At 34.7% G+C, this 17282-nt stretch overlaps 1 protein-coding gene across 6 annotated transcripts in view; it reads left to right on the forward strand.

The window, feature by feature from the left end:
- LOC127862057 (uncharacterized) overlaps positions 1–17282 on the forward strand; it is a 30419-nt gene that overhangs the window by 1131 nt on the left and 12006 nt on the right. For 4 of the 6 annotated variants that reach the window (XM_052401027.1, XM_052401045.1, XM_052401037.1 and 1 more), the window contains exons 2-8: positions 3559–3721; positions 4984–5059; positions 5583–5694; positions 6176–6353; positions 10689–10892; positions 11105–11320; positions 16253–16362. In XM_052401027.1, coding sequence (XP_052256987.1) covers positions 3566–3721; positions 4984–5059; positions 5583–5694; positions 6176–6353; positions 10689–10892; positions 11105–11320; positions 16253–16362 — 1052 coding nt within the window. In that variant the 5' untranslated portion in view covers positions 3559–3565. Of the gene's footprint in view, positions 1–3558; positions 3722–4983; positions 5060–5582; positions 5695–6175; positions 6354–10688; positions 10893–11104; positions 11321–16252; positions 16363–17282 lie in introns of those variants that run through there. The other 2 variants (XM_052401010.1, XM_052401023.1) reach the window with 2 other exon arrangements.

The raw sequence follows: 17282 nt of genomic DNA on the forward strand, positions 1-17282 counted from the left end.
TTAATTTACGAAGATTTTCAGAGGATTGAAAATGCTTAATTTACAAAGATTTTCAGGGGATTGAAAAGAATGGTGTTTAACTCGCATGTTTAACTCGCAGATTTCAACAAGTCTCTGCTCATGTGCATTCTTGGTTTCGCAGTAAACTGTGATGTTTCCACAATCCTGTTTAAATGTTTACAGTTTCGCTTCATATTGATTGTTTTGATATGGCACAGTAATATGTCAGACCAATGAAATTGACGTTGTCGAAACAACAACAAAGGGAGAGCAGTCTTAAGAACTAGTGACGTGTTAGTGTTTTTAATGACAAAAGGCTAGAAATTCACGAAAATAGTGATTTTAATGGGGGAGTTTTCATTATTTTGGCAAGTATTTGACTTTTCAGTATTTAGTCATAATTTTATTTGCCTGTCACAAGGACCGGTGATATTAGAAACTTCGCCGGACCGTAAAGAATTTTGCCGGACAAGACCGGCGTTCCGGCCTTTTCAGGAAGCCTGAAACTATATATGTTTGTATAGGTCCCTGCCTTCACTGACTGTGAGTTACTTGCATGCTACTCTGACTCTGGTTTTATGCTGGTTGCATATTGTCATTACAACATTGCTTTTGTGTGGGAAAGGGTTAACTTATATGTCTTATTATATATAAAAACTTAATGTGATACAGAATGATCACATCCTTGTAAAAGTAAATCACACCAAATACCTCAGTCTTACACTTCAAAGTAGACGCAAATGGGACAAAAATATTAAGTCAATCACTAAGTAAAAATGCAAACTGTTCACTTGTCTAGAATTTCTTCTGCGCAGCCTAAAAATCAACTCCTCAAAAGTCAAAGATCATGCATACAAAACTATAAGCCTGAGTTAGAATACTCCTCCACTGTCTTGGACCAACATACATGTACTTAACTTAGCTCAAATAAAACAACTGGAAAAAGTACAACCACATGTATACAGTCAGATTTGTAACAAACAGATATCACAACACAAGCTTAGTAACTGACATGCTAGACTCCCTTAATTGACCCACACTTGAAACATGCAGAACAAAATGCTGCTGTGCATCATCATGCTATATTAACCCATTTATGCCCAGTGGACTCTCCCATCCTTCTAAATTGGATCAATTTATTTCCAAAATTAGGGGTGTTGGGTATATTTATTTCTATATTAAGAATATTTCTTAAAGAAATTCGTTTAAGCAAACAGTGCAGACCCAGATGAGCGTTCACTTTGCTTGGGACTTTATCAACAATACCAATGGGTTTTTAACCATTTTGGGAATGGGGCTGGGGCCCTTTGGATTGGTAAAATGTATGGCGGTTTGACAAAAATTGGTGAATTATGGTTGTTGTTGTTGTTTTGCTAAAAATACTCCAAAATTGAGAATAGGACAAGTGTTTTCAGTATTATATTTACTAAGGTTGATCTTATGTGAAAATATTTAGATAAAAAAAAATATATATATATATATTTTGTGTGTGTGGAAATCATTCATTGGGAATTAAAAAAAAAATATTCTTTTTTCCATTGGGAATGGGGCCTATTACACGACCCAATCTTGAATGAAAACAAAAACTGAATACTGAAATTTTAACCTTTACAGCTATGATGAGTTTTGGCAAGTATATAACTTCCAACCAAACTTCTTATTTTTTATAGGAATTATTAACGCAGTGACAAATGCATGAAGCTCAAAAGCTCTTATGACACATGCTTTATCAAAGCCTTTTATTTCCAATAGGCTACGGTTTATCTTAGAAAACACAAAGGGTACACAAACTTTGCATGATACACATGTAGTTACAAAAAACTACTCTTTGCCAGTGTGAATGGAAAATGGTCGCATATTTTTTATTATATCCAAACAAGAATGGTGAAAGGTTTTTTTATTTGCCTTTTTGTATAACATGGGATACCAATTTACAGTTTACAACTCGATAAAAAGTTGTACATAGCATCATAGGCACAAACTCCTTATTTAAAATGTGTTATTTCACTTTGGCCAACTGAAACTTTTGTGAAATTAAAGGTGAAACTATTCAGCATATATTTTGGGAATATCTGCATGTCAATCAGTTGTTTTCTTGGATGTAATCATATTTTTAGTTTACTAAAGACACCTTTTATTCTCGGATATGCAAATACAAATGAGCCTTTAAATTTAATATTTGTTTTGATCAAAATGTTGAATGTCCCCTACTGGTGAAACCGTAGGGGACTAATAGTTTGCGCTGTCTCTGTCAGTCAGTCTGTCTGTCTGTCTGTCACACTTTTCTGGATCATGAGATAACTTTAAAAGTTCTTCATATTTTTTCATGAAACTTGAAACATGGATAGATGGCAATATGGAGATTATGCACGTCATTTCATTTTGTTTCTACGAATTCTGGTTGCTATGGCAACAAATATAATTTTAAAAAATACTGACAAGGGTGGAGTTTCACCGGTAGGGGACAATATTGCTTGCCAATCTCTTGTTTATTACTGTAAAATGAATAGACCTAGACCAACTCTTAGAGTGGCAAAATCGTTCCTGTCTTTGCACTTCCATGTACTAAATGAAATTAACTAATTTAACAATTTGCATGAAAGTAAAGTATAGTAAGTATTGTAACCTCTTTCTCAGAAGTTGCGACAGGTAACTAAAAAAATGGTTAATTATTATATTTCGCCGGAGGGGACTTATGGTTTGCACTCTGTCTGTCTGTCAGTCAGTCACACTTTTCTGGATCCTGAGATAACTTTTAAAGTTCGTAATATTTTTTCATGAAAATTGAAACATGGATAGATGGCAATATGGACATAATGCACGTTATTTCATTTTGTTCCTACGTCAAAAATTCTGGTTGCTATGGCAACAAATAGACTAGAAATACTGCTGAAAATGGTGGTTTTCTGGATCCTGCGATTACTTTTAAAGTCCTAAAAAAAAAATCATGAAACTTGAAACATTGATAGATGGCAATATGGAAATTATGCACGTCATTTCATTTTGTTCCTACGTCAAAAATTCTGGTTGCTATGGCAACAACAAAGAAAATTCTGACAATGGAGGAATTTTTGACAATGGTGGAGCCGGTAGGGGACTGTATTGCTTGGCAATAGTCTTGTTTAATATAAGAAATTTTTAATCTTGAAGCTTTTTATTGTACAATATATGAAATGTGTTATGATATGCATAATATATTGCCTGTAAACTCTGTATGATTGGTGTATACATGCCCTTGACCCTCACACACCGATTTAGGAAAATCAAGTTTATTGAATGGAAAACTAGGAGGAAATATTCAAGGCTGGCTGGTTTATATGTATTCACAAAGAGCCTAGCTTGTTTTGTTATCAAAGGATTCTTTCCCAGGATCCCATGTTGTCTGCATTTATGGAATTTCAATATTCAGCCAGCGTTAACAAGTTCTGCTATTTTTTAACCCGCCAGTACTTAATTTGTAAATACAAAATCCAAGGAAAAAATGAAGTCTAAAACTAAGTTTTCAAATTTAATATGTACCGGTAAGTGTTTTCACACGCTTCATGTGTTACACTTCAGATTGCAGATGAGAATGCCTCGTGGTGTAACTCCAACAAGAGTGCGTAGAAGACAGAGTGATGCTAAATGGCGGGCCAGTGTTGCCATGTGCTACAATGTGATGAAACATGTTATACCACACTCTAAGAGATATAGCAAAGCATCTAAACGAAAACTATCAAAAGTAATATATCAAATGATATGAGCCGTGCTTTGTCAAAAGGGGGTTTAATGCATGTGCATAAAGTGTCGTCCCAGATTAGCATGTGCTGTCCACACAGGCTAATCAGGGACAACACTTTCTGGCTAAACTTTATTTTTGCCAAGAAATATCATAAAAGTGGAAAGTGTCGTCCCTGATTAGCCTGTGCGGATATGCATTAAATCCCTTATTCACAGAGCACATCTCATATGTATGATGCATGTGACACAATGTATTCCTCATGGTCCTTCTGCATGTTTAATGATTTATACCTGCAATAAGCTATGTGTAGGACGGGACTGCCTTATTTCCTACATTTCTGGCAACCCTAATGTTCTCCTAGTATGTGCTTAAAACTACAAATATTTAGTAAAAATCAAAACAAAATAAAGATATTTATGCTCAACACAAGTTGTAATAACTGAGTAGTGTAGAGGTTAAACATACACTTTTACAAATAGTGGTCTCCGGGGTTCTAGTCAAGCAACTGTCAAACATTTTAATGATATTTTTATGCCCCCGGATCAAATGATCGGGGGTATATTGTTTTTGGCCTGTCTGTCATTGTGTGTGTCCGTACCAAAACATTAACCTAGGTCATAACTTTTGCAATATTGAAGATTTTGAGTGGTGAAAGCTCAAGGTCATCCTTCAAGGTCATAGGTCAAATATATGGCGCAGTAGGGGGCACAAAAACAGCTCTTGTATATGTAATTATAATTATTATAGACTATTTCAAATAGAATAGGTTTGTTTATATACATAAAAAGACATTTAAAAAGACAAAAATTGTGAACAAGACCATTATTTTCCAAAGAAATTTCCTCTTTGTTATGCCCTTTAGAGAACTTCAATTCCAAGATTGAGATGACACTTTCCTGATCTGTGTAGGTATCATGAACATATGAGAAGCGTTCTTAGAAAATTGGGCATAATGCATGTGCGTAAAGTGTCGTCCTAGATTAGCCTGTGCAGTCCCTCCTTACCGAAAATCAAGTTTAGGCGGAAAGAGCCGTCCCTGATTATCCTGTGCAGACTACACAGGCTAATCTGGGATGACACTTTACGCACATGCATTAAGCCCAGTTTTCTCAGAACAAGGCTCATATATTTTTGTTTGTTACAATATGAGTGAACTATGAACTATCCATAACTTTCACATATTTAGATATATGTTTGCACAACTAAACTATAGAAGAAATTAGTATGGTCAAATCACACAAGAATTGATTCCCTATTTGCAGGCTTTAACCCTGAAGGAAACAGAACGACATATTGTAAGCTTGGAGCGGAACTTGAGAGATCTTATTGAGAACAGAGGTAAAAGAACCCACTTTGTGTATCTTCATATACATGGTATTTTTTTAACAAGAATGTACATGTATATATCGTGCAATATGATAAAATATGGAGTAATTATGTGTATATTGTTCAGTCTGGTCTATTATTAACACTTTTGAACAGATTGTTTTCTGTTGAATCTTTTAATTCATCAACATTAAAGTTAGTAGGTACATAAAAACAGGCATATTATGGCCATAGAAAACTCATTGCGTTTTCTCATATATCTGATACAAAGCTTCATATATACATATTTGATGAACACTTAATTGTGTGGTTGAGTGAGACAATGAGATTGAGTGTCAAACAAATAATATTTGTTAAACAGTCATTGCAATATTAAGTGAAAGTGTGCTGTCACCCACAAAACAAACAGAGTGTAACAGTATGGGGATGATGAGCATAGGGATGAATTTCACTTCAAATATTGTTCATCCTAATTTGATTGTCAATACCATGACAAATACATGCAATATGTGAAACGCATGTTTCTTGTCCTAAGCACCACTGTCTGGAAAGGTTGTGATGATTGAGAGAGACAATGGCAGCATTGTGCCTGCAACTTTTGAAGACATTAAGCAAGACTTTGCAATGAAGCAGTGTCTCTTCTTTAGGTAAGTTTACATTTATGTAATTTAATTCGTTTGTGTTGTGAAACTTCAATTTCAAAGCCATAAGCATAAACAATGATGATCGTAATCAAAAATTAAACTCTGCCATCAAGCTTCACTGAATCTTCAAGAAATGCCATTTATCATTCTATGAATTAAATGCTATACACAGTGTGCTTACTCTATATAATGTGTGTGTGCAATATACTGTGTCCATGTATGCCAGAAACTGTATGTACGATATGCTTAATACTGTGCATGTGTAGGCGGTATACTGTGTTTGTGTTTGTGAAATGGACTGCGTGCATAGCTATATAATGATTATGTGTATTTGCTATATACTGTGTGCATTTACTATACACAGTGTATATGTGATATACAGTGTGTGCATTTACGATACACAATGTATATGTGATATACAGTGTGTGTATTTGCTAAACACCATGTATATGTTATATACAGTGTGTGTGTGTTTGCCCTACAGCTCTACCTCTGGTAAGAAGCGTTACAACGTACCCTCCGACATTGAGACGAGCCTTGATGTCCTCAGTCAGCAGTCCTGTGACCTGATAGCCGCGGACGAGGCAGAGGTGGCCATGTCCTTCCCACCCCTGGCTCACACATCCCACATGCCTCTTAACAACTTCAAGGTACTAACTCGGGTAAAATCTACATCATGAGATATTATAAGACCACCTTCAAAAAAGTTGGAATTTGGTTAGAAAGTTTGGTTGGTAGGTCTACAGAACAGTTTGTTTTAACCCTTTGAATGCTGGGAAATTTGTCTTCTGCTAAAATGTCATCTGCTGAATTTCTAAAATTAGCATTTTCTTCGATTTTTTTTCCAAAAAATACTATCAGAATAGCAAACAGTTTGGATCCTGATGAGACGCCACGTTCTGTGGCGTCTCATCTGGATCCAAACTGTTTGCACAGGCCTTCAAAATTCGGTTCCCGCACTGAAAGGGTTACCGGGTAATGAAGCTTTGACATATGATCATCAAATATGCTCAAACTATGCTGGATAATTTGTAGCAAAGGAAGATGCCTAGCTTTCCGTTAACAGGACAAAGGTCAAGGTCACAGGGTCTTGTAAATTATAATTTGTTTTGGCACATTTTCAAGAGAACATTTTGCCCTAGGATTTTCAAAACTTGTATGCTAGTTTATTTGGGAAGAAATGTGCATGCCTCTTGATTTTGATGTCTAAAAGTCAAAGGTAAGTCTTTAATACAAGAGCTTGTGACATGACATTTCTTTCCAAATTATATCTTGAGACTTCTTCAATATATGTTGATTTTTGCGGAGGAAAGCGATTTTTTTACCTACAATTCATTGTCCAAGTAAGTTTTCTGTTTTTAGGCAGGAAAGGAAGAAGGATGTCAACTGTGAGGTCAAGGTCATAGTTGCTCTTAAACCAAAAACGTTGCCATACAATTCAGAACGCTTATCAGACAAATGTATTATGTTTGAAATTCATTAGAGAAAAAAAAGACTCGTATCTTTAAAAATCAATGCGTATTTTTAAACAAATCTTAAAAATTAAATATATTGACAACTTGGCTTTAGGTTTGGAGCCTATATGTTTTACAAATATCTCTCCAAGACTGCCATGATTACCGATGTGTGGTTGTTTCTTGCATGTTTAGGGGGCCAAGATGGTGTGGCAGATTGTGGCTGCAGCTGAAGTACATGCTGTTTAATGCTCATAAGTGACTAGTTAAATGTGACAGGAAAAATCCATATCAAATGAAGTCCCTTTGTGCAAAATGCATGTTAGAATATGTGTAATATGTTCATGAATATGTGCTTATACCTATATGTGTTTGAATGTTAATGAATATTTTCATAAATATGTATCATAATGTTTATTTTGTGTATGAATATGTTTAATATGTGTATAAAAATTTGTTATATGTGCATGAATACATGTAATATGTTTTGCTTGAATGTGTTATATTTTATTGAAAATGTGTAATATATGCATAAATATGTGTTATATGTGTATGAAAGTTTGTAATATGTGCATAAATATGTGTATGAATGTGTGTAGTAATTTTATAAGTATGTTTGTAATGAGTGTGTGAATTTGTTTAATATGCACCTTAAGATGTGGAATATATGTATGAATTTGAGTATATTTTATCTCCACATATTATGTCCGCATGAACATTTTCTTATCTTGCATGTTTTTTTTATTTGTTTATTTGTATCATATTTAGTAGTTCTACTCTAGGATACATCTGCATGTGCCTTAAAATGTGTAAGCCTTCAGCCAGAAATCTTTAGAATTTAGCATGATCTCACTGTTTTGTTTTTATTTTTTGACAAAAAATTATATTTCAATGGCAGAAAAATGACTTCATATTTGTAAACTGCAAAACTTTCATGTTTAGATGACAACATAAACACATGTTGTAGACAACCTACTTTTAAAAGTGACAACAGAATATAGGAATGACAACAGAATGTAGGACTGACAGCATAATGTAGAACCAACAACATAATGTAGGGCTGATAACAGAGTGTAGGATTGACAACAAAGCCTAGGAATAAAATTCACCTCATTTAAAGGCCTCAACAAAACAGACTAATCAGCATTAATTTAAATCATACTCAATATTTTGTATCCTAAAGAATTTTGTATTTTTATTCCTTTATATTGCAATTATAATTTTCAGAATGGTATTTGATGTTACCCCTGTCTTTAATTGTTTGGTTTGTTGTACATGATGGGACTTAAATGGGAAAATAAATGTGCAGAAATTATGATCATCTCAAGACGACATAAAGTGTGCAACAACCATGTTGTTTGCTTTAATTTTGAGGTCATGATTTACCCTTGAATTTTTTTTAAATTCATTAAATTATTTTATATTTTGTTTTATATTATAATTATATTACTTTATTTATATAGTGAGCTAATATGTTAGTCTCCAGCCAATAACTTTGATATGTACAATGGAATTTGGATATTCATGGGCTTAAAAGATCACCATATCAAGACAAAAATGTGCTTGCAACAAACATGTACCTTGCTTAAATTTCAAGGTCTCAGTGAACACTTGCAGTTTTTACATATGCTGTATCAAAGTACATGCTCATGTCAGTCTCACAACTTTGGTGTGCATGAAAGATAAAAGTGGTTTCAGATCAAAGTGGCACACCCTGTTGCAAAACCATTTTGCTACCTTGAAGTTCAAGGTCACAGTTGACGCTTACAGGTTTTTTGCATATTCTTTATATGTACTTGTTAAAGTAAATGTTAATGTTTGGCTCAGTTGTGCATATTTATATATTTTTTGTCATTATTTAAGGTCAAAATGCTGCCTGAAACAACCATGTTGCTAGCTTTAGGTCGAGGTCTATGTGGACATATATCTTATATTGCAAATAATCTGTACAAAAGGGATTACAAAATAGATAAAAGCACAAATAATAATAATATCTTGATGATGTGTCACATGAAACAGCAATGTCTGTATCTTCACGGTCATAAAGAGTCATGCCAGATTAGCCTGTGCAAACGGCACAGGCTAATCAGGGACGACACTTTCTGCCTTAACTTGACTTATTGCTAAGAAGAGACTTTCTTGGAACAATTTTTTTTATAAAAGTGGAAAGTTGCCCTGAGTTAAATGCAAGTGCGTTAAGTGTCATGCCAGATTAGTCTGTGCAGTCCACACGGGCTAATCAGGGACGACACTTTCCGCCTAACTTGATTTTTGCTAAGAAGAGATTTTCTTGAAATGAAAAATATAAAAGCAGAAAGTGTCCTTGATAAGCCTGAGCAGACTGCACAGGCTAATCTAGATGACGCTATGCACATGCATTAAATCCCTTTTTCACAGAGCACGTCCCACTTCTTTGTATATCATTGGCAATTGTTTTATTTTAAGATGACATGATATTTGAACCAATTAAAGGGCTTGCTGAAATGTAAATGTCAGATATGTGAAATAGGCTTTATGTGTTGCAACAGCTACAAAGGTCTTGTACATACATGCTGTATTAATTGTTTGGTGTATTAGTGGCAAACAACATTCATTTCTGTATCTTATGAAATAGAGCAAGGACATTGGTGTCCTTAGCACACTTTTTCAGTTAAATAATATTTTTCTTTGTCAATGTAGTCTGTCATGGACCATTTTGTACATTATTTTTTTATACATTTCTGCAAGATTTTCATAGAGGCTTAAATAGAATGATTTGAGAGAGTTGTGTATGTTGTTTTCTAGCAGTTTGGGGCTAAAATAATTTTGTACATTTTCTAAACTCAGTGTTCCATGCTTTCCGGACTTTGTACTTGTACTGTCTTATTAAAATTAAAGTGTTTTTCCACAAATGTCTTCCTGTACATTTTACATAGCTTGCCATAATGTTGACCAATCTGATGACATCAGTAAACTATCTGCTGCCAGACTTTAATAAACAATATTATTTGTACACTCGAACTGTAGTTTTTGGAGTGGCTCTTGTCCAGTTATAAATGCTCTAATTTCAATAACTTTGGTAAAGAAATAAAAATACAGCAATCAGGGCCTCTGCAAGTTGCCATCCTAAAACAATACCAACCAAATGCAAATCAGTATGCTTTTTTGTCTTATGCAAAATATGTTTAAAAATAAGTACCTCAATAGAATAAACAAGATTGTCTGCTGAAACTAAACCTTTAATTTTTCAGATTTTAATCACACACAAGTATATATTGGTTAAAAGAAATATAACTTTTGTATATCATTTTTCATTGCAAAAAAATGTTATCTTATTGATTGTAATTTTTGTCTCAAATTGTTCATGGCAATCCATATAAATGTGCACTTGTTTATCATTAAGATTTGTGTGTCACAAAACATAGAAAGGTAAGCAGCTGGAGTGATTAACCTTCAAAATCCTATTCATCAGCATGTGAATTTTGTGCAGTGTTGAGACAAATGTGAAATATGGGGGCATAGATGTCCTTTTGAAACATGTATTGTTTTAACTTGTGATTTCAGATCTCCAAAAAACAAGACATTATGAACAACACAATGTTGACCTCAGATGGCCTTGATCTAATGGTTGCAAGGGAACAACAAACACCTTCCAAGTCAAAAATGTCTTCTGCTCGAGGAGTTTTAAGATGTACCTCTTCACAGAAATCGTCTACTGCTGTGAAATCTTTAATTTATGCCAAAACACCATCAAAGGCCTGCAAACAAGTATGTGTCCTTCGGGCTTTTGGAATGTGTTTATTTGGTATTCATTAAATTCATGATTTATCGTATAAATGTATAACAGATTTCTCAATGTTTATTTGAAAATTGTATATAAAAAGTTTATTGCTTGCTTCTATGGTCTGTACGGGTATTTGCATGTCCATTTTGTTAGTATGCAATTAAGAAAACAATGCCTTGCAAATATATTTTTTCAGCAGTCGTTTGCTAAGAGAGGCACGCTTTTTACGAAAGCTACACCTGTACCCAAGAAAGGCACACCAGGAAGGCACTGCAATGGGTCCACTGGTGGTAGTGGGTTCACGCCTGTGAAGCTGCCAGCGGGTCTAGAGGGGGCAGACAGGAGCCTTGCCCTGCCCGGCACCCCCAGCATGTCCCTGCTGTACTCTCCTTTCAGCTCCTCCATGTGGCAAGTATGTCAGTTGGTTACAGGCTTCTCATTGAAGGATAGCTAATACTGCCTTGTGTGCTCATAAGAGGTTAGCTGATACACTGTAACTCAAATATATAAAATATATTTTGTTTGTCTCATCTACCCCACTATTATTATTGGTAAAATGTTTTGTAGCACATTCAACAAACCTATATCTCAAATGATTTTTTAATTTACATTTTCTTCTGATGAAAAAAACTACTCAGATACATGGTATTGAAGTTGTCAATTGAAACTCGTGTGATGTACATTGTAAGACGATAAATTATAAAATTAAAACTTTGAATTTCAAGTTGTTGTTTTTTTTGTTGCCTTACACATACCTGCAGAGATCTATGTACTGTTTAACTCTTTTAGTGCGGGAACCGAATTTTGAAGGCCTTTGCAAACAGTTTGGATCCAGATGAGACGCCACAAAACGTGGCGTCTCATCAGGATCCAAACTGTTTGCTATTCTGATAGTGTTCTTTGAAAAAAATCGAAGAAAATGCTAATTTTAGAAATTCAGCAGAAGACATTTTAGCAGACGACAAATTTTCCAGCATGCAAAGGGTTAAAATATAATAGGATCATGTGTTGTGCATTGAAGGGGAGACAATCCAGAATGAAATATGAAAGTCAAGATTACAAAAGAAAATAAATGATCGTGGATAAAGGCTGTCTATGGCCAATTTTATATGTTTTTGAGAACTGTAAATAGCTGATCCCAATTAAGCCAATCTGCAGTGCAGATACTTCGAGTCAAAAATGGTATTGAATACAATTAAATGTTTTAGACTTTGATACAACTAATCACATGTATGTCCTTTTATGTAATCATGATCACTATTAAGTTCATTACTATTTTCTATGTCATTTTGACTTGAGTGTCAAAGTCATGCATAATAGGTAATTGCGGAAACCCCAAAACAACTCTTCATTGCAGACCATCATTGTAACTGTCATGATTGGAAAATATTTGTATCCTGACATTGCTCAGATTAAATTTGGAAGAAAAAATGTTAAAATGTCCACATTATCTCCATCTATACATTTAGTATTAATTGCAATAAAAATAAGCTTACAAAAGATGTTGAAATACATGACACTTACTGGGCATAAGTTGGATAAGTATTATTTTCTTGCTTGCAATTCTGCAGTTAATGAAAAAATAAATAACAAAAATGCTTTCACAGCCCTTTATACTGTTGTGGCTTCTGATTGAAAGGTAGCTAATGCAGTTGTGGCCTAGCTCTGATTAAAAGATAGCTGATACTGTTGTTGCCTCTGATTGAAAGATTGCTTATACTGTTATGGTATCTGATTGAAAGATAGCTTATACTGTTATGGTATCTGATTGAAAGATAGCTTATACTGTTATGGTATCTGATTGAAAGACTGTTGTGGCCTCTGATTAATAGATAGCTGATACTGTAGTGGCCTCTGATTGTAAGATAGCTCATACTGTTGTGGCCTCTGATTGAAAGATAGCTGATACTGTTGTGGCCTTTAATTGAAAGATAGCTGATACTGTTGTGGCCTTTAATTGAAAGATAGCTGATACTGTTGTGGCCTCTGATTGAAAGATAGCTGATACTGTTGTGGCCTTTAATTGAAAGATAGCTGATATTGTTGTGGCCTTTAATTGAAAGATAGCTGATACTGTTGTGGCCTTTAATTGAAAGATAGCTGATACTGTTGTGGCCTTTAATTGAAAGATAGCTAATACTGTTGTGGCCTTTAATTGAGAGATAGCTTATATGCTGTGGCCTATGATTGAAAGATAGCTGATACTGTTGTGACCTCTAATTGAAAGATAGCTGATACAGTTGTTGCCTTTAATTGAGTGATAGCTAATATGCTGTGGCCTCTGATTGAAAGATAGCTGATACTATTGTAACCTCTGATTGAAAGATAGCTGATACTGATGTGGCCTCTAATTGAAAGATAGCTGATACTGTTGTGACCTCTGATTGAAATATAGCTGATACTGTTGTGGCCTTTAGTTGAGAAATAGCAAATTTGCTGTGGCCTCTGATTGAAAGATAGCTGATAATGTTGTGACCTCTGATTGAAAGATAGCTGATACTGTTGTGGCCTTTAGTTGAGAAATAGCAAATTTGCTGTGGCCTCTGATTGAAAGAAAGCTAATACTTGTTGTGACCTCTGATTGAAAGAAAGCTAAAACTGTTGTGGCCTCTGATTAAAAGATAGCTGATACTGTTGTGGCCTCTGATTGAAATATAGCTGATACTGTTGTGGCCTCTGATTCAAAGAAAGCAAATATTGTTGTGGCCTCTGATTCAAAGAAAGCTAATAATGTTGTGGCCTCTGATTGAAAGATAGCTAATACTGTTGTGGCTTCTGATTGAAAGATAGCTAATACTGTTGTGGCCTCTGATTGAAAGATAGCTAATATGCTGTTGCCTCTGATTAAAGATAGCTGATACTGTTGTGGCCTCTGATTGAAAGAAAGCTAATACTGTTGTGGCCTCTGATTGAAAGAAAGCTAATATGCTGTGGCCTCTGATTAAAAGATAGCTGATACTGTTGTGGCCTCTGATTGAAAGAAAGCTAATACTGTTGTGGCCTCTGATTGAAAGATAGCTAATAATGTTGTGGCCTCTGATTAAAAGATAGATAATACTTGTTGTAGCCTCTGATTGAAAGATAGCTAATACTTGTGGCCTCTGATTGAAAGAAAGCTGATGCAGTTGTGGCCTCTGATTGAAAGAAAGCTAATATTGTTGTGGCCTCTGATTGAAAGATAGCTTATACTTGTTGTGGCCTCTGATTGAAAGGAAGCTAATGCAGTTGTGGCCTCTGATTGAAAGATAGCTAATACTTGTTGGCATCTGATTGAACGATAGCTAATACTGTTGTGGCCTCTGATTGAAAGAAAGCTAATGCAGTTGTGGCCTCTGATTGAAAGGTAGCTGATAATGTTATGGTCTCTGATTGAAAGACAGCCAATACTGTTGTGGTATCTGATTAAAAGATAGCTAATACTGTTGTGGCCTCTGATTGAAAGATAGCTAATGCAGTTGTTGTCTCTGATAGGAAAATAGCTTATGCTGTTGCTGGTTTTTATTGATTGATAATTAATGTGCTTATTAAAGCAGAGGTAATATGATGTATGTTCTCGTTGAAGGATAACTGATACTGTTGTGGGTTCTTACTGAATGGTAGCTTGTGCTGTTGTGGCTTTTTATAAAAAGAAGTTTAAACCGTTGTAGTTGTAAGGTTCATTAAACTATTGATGATTGTTATTGTTAATTAGATAATTATGTTGTTTATATGGACAGAGAATGCAGGTGAAAAGCAACATGTGATAAAATATTTAATTGCGAGGTTTATGTTATTATCCTCTGCCATAGGTGGAGGGATATTGTTTTGGCGTTGTCCATCCGTCTTTCGGTCCATCCGTCCGGCACTTTTGTGTCCGGAGCCATATCTTGGAAGTGCTTTGGCAGATTTCATTGAAACTTGGTATAAGTATATATATGGATAAGAGGATGATGCACACCAAATGGAATTGTACACCATCTGTTAATAACAGAGTTATGGCCCTTTGTATCTTGAAAAAATGCTTTTTAATATAAGCTTAGAGCTTTATCTCCATTAACACATGAAACTTGCCATAGTCATTCTCAATCATCTGGGGGTGCTTTAAGTTCAACACCCATAATCATAGGGGCTTAGGTAACACATTGAGGTCAAAGGTCACAAAATTGATTAATTATTCATTATTAAGTCATTCCTTTACTATGCATCAAGGGATTCTGTAATAACTGTCCACAATTGTTCTCCATTATCTAGCTGAGTGTCATATATAAGATCCAGGTTGCTAGGGTGATGGTCAAAGTCACACACAAAGGTCAAAATCACACATTTTGATTAAATATGCCTTATTTGGTAAAGATTCTACCATACTAAAATGGATTCGAAAAATGTCCTAATGTAATTGTTCTCAATTATCGGGCAGTGCAAGACCTATGGGTTTTTTTTTTACCAAAGTCAAGGTCACACATCAAAGGTCACACATTTGTAGAAATATTTATTATTTAGCCATTATTTTACTATGCATCGGTGAATTCTGTAATAACTTTCCATAATTCTTCTCCATCTTCTTTGCTGTGTGTCATATGTAAGATTCATGTCTAGGGTTAAGGTCATGGTTCATGTCTCAGGTTAAGAACCAGGTCACATAATATACTTCATGTAAGGTCATACGATTCACATCAAGGGTCAAAGTTACACAAATGCTTCATGTAAGGTCGTACGCTAAACCGATAAACTGACCAGCTGACTTGTCTGGCCTTCCTTCTCTCATAATTTTATCTGGAGGAGGATATTGTTTTGGCGTTGTCCATCCATCCAGAAAACTTTTTTGTCCAAAAGCATATTTTGGAACTGCTTTCATGCATTTCAATGAAACTTGTTTGTACATAATTGCATTTCATTCATTAAAAAATAAATGCATAAAATGTTATGTTTTAAGTTTTTGATTTTCCCAAATACTTATGATTCAATCAAGTGCATTATGCTTAAGATTGGCGACAATTATAGCAAAAAAGCCAGATAACAGATAAAAAGCCAGATAACATGGTAATTAAATATTTTTATGCCCCCAGATCAAATGATAAGGGGGTATATTTTTTGGGGCCTGACTGTCTGTCATTGTATGTGTGTGTGTGTCACAATTTTGAAATTGGCGAGGGATATCAATTCAACGAATTTGCTTGTTAATATTATGTTAAACTATTTTGGTTATCAAACTTGCTTGATTAAATGTTTTTAATACAGATGAAACAATCCTATTTTGGGAACAATCTATTAAACCATGTAAAAACCTCAATAGTTGGATAAGGCATTTTTGGAAGATTATTTTGTGTAAAAAAACAAGCCCAGTGTTGCAGTCTTTACTCTTCAGTGCCCTGAGAGCAGCTGTTTCCATGGGGTTGACATAACAAGCCAGGATGACTGCACCAGTCTGCTGTGTACAGAGTCCATAGATAGTCTGGAACCACCTCTCTCAGAAACGTAAGACATTATTTAAATCATACTGCAGTGCTCTGGCACAGCCATGAAATTGAGATTTTATCCAACAATATTCACAAATTCGTATATAAATTGGTCAAGGAGCGATTTTTTGCGCACATAAAATGTTGTGGGATTGTCAAAAATGCAAAAAAAAATGGGGATAAATTCAAATGTGTGTACAGAGCATTAATCTAACTTCCTAGTTTGATCTGTGTTTATAGGTTTAATCAAATATGGTCCTACAATTGTTGCCAATATAAATCATAATGCACTTGATTTTTTTCCCATATTAAAGAGCATTGGGACATATTGTTTTTGCCCTGTCTGTTGGTTTGTTTGCGTCAAACTTTAACATTGGCCATAACTTTTGCATTATTGAAGATAGCAACTTGATATTTGGCATGCATGTGTATCTCATGGAGCTGCACATTTTGAGTTGTGAAAGGTCAAGGTCATCCTTCAAGGTCAAATATATGGGGGGGACACAGTGTTTCACAAACACATCTTGTTCAATATGTCATTGCAACATCCTTAATGAAATTATTCATTGACAACTTATACAGTTCTTAGACAGAACATAATAGTGACTATGCTTGACATACATTTTTAAGAGAAAAAAACACAGAATTATTGAGTTAAATTTAGCCAAAACTCACATTTTCTCTGAGAATGATAATAATTGAGTTTTCACATAGTTAAACCATATATTGACAAATCCTATTATCTAGAGCACCCATCAAATTCACTTATATTGTTACTTATAAAAATCCAGATAACATGGTCACCAAATATTTTTATGCCCCAGATCAAATGATCAGGGGGTATATTTTTTTGGCCTGTCGGTCTGTCATTGTATGTGTGTGTCTGTCCCAAAACTTTAACCTTGCTCATAAAATGAAAACTCTTGGGTCTATGTTCTT

Source organism: Dreissena polymorpha, chromosome 1 (assembly GCF_020536995.1).
Source record: "Dreissena polymorpha isolate Duluth1 chromosome 1, UMN_Dpol_1.0, whole genome shotgun sequence".
NCBI classification, from domain to species: Eukaryota; Metazoa; Mollusca; class Bivalvia; order Myida; family Dreissenidae; genus Dreissena; species Dreissena polymorpha.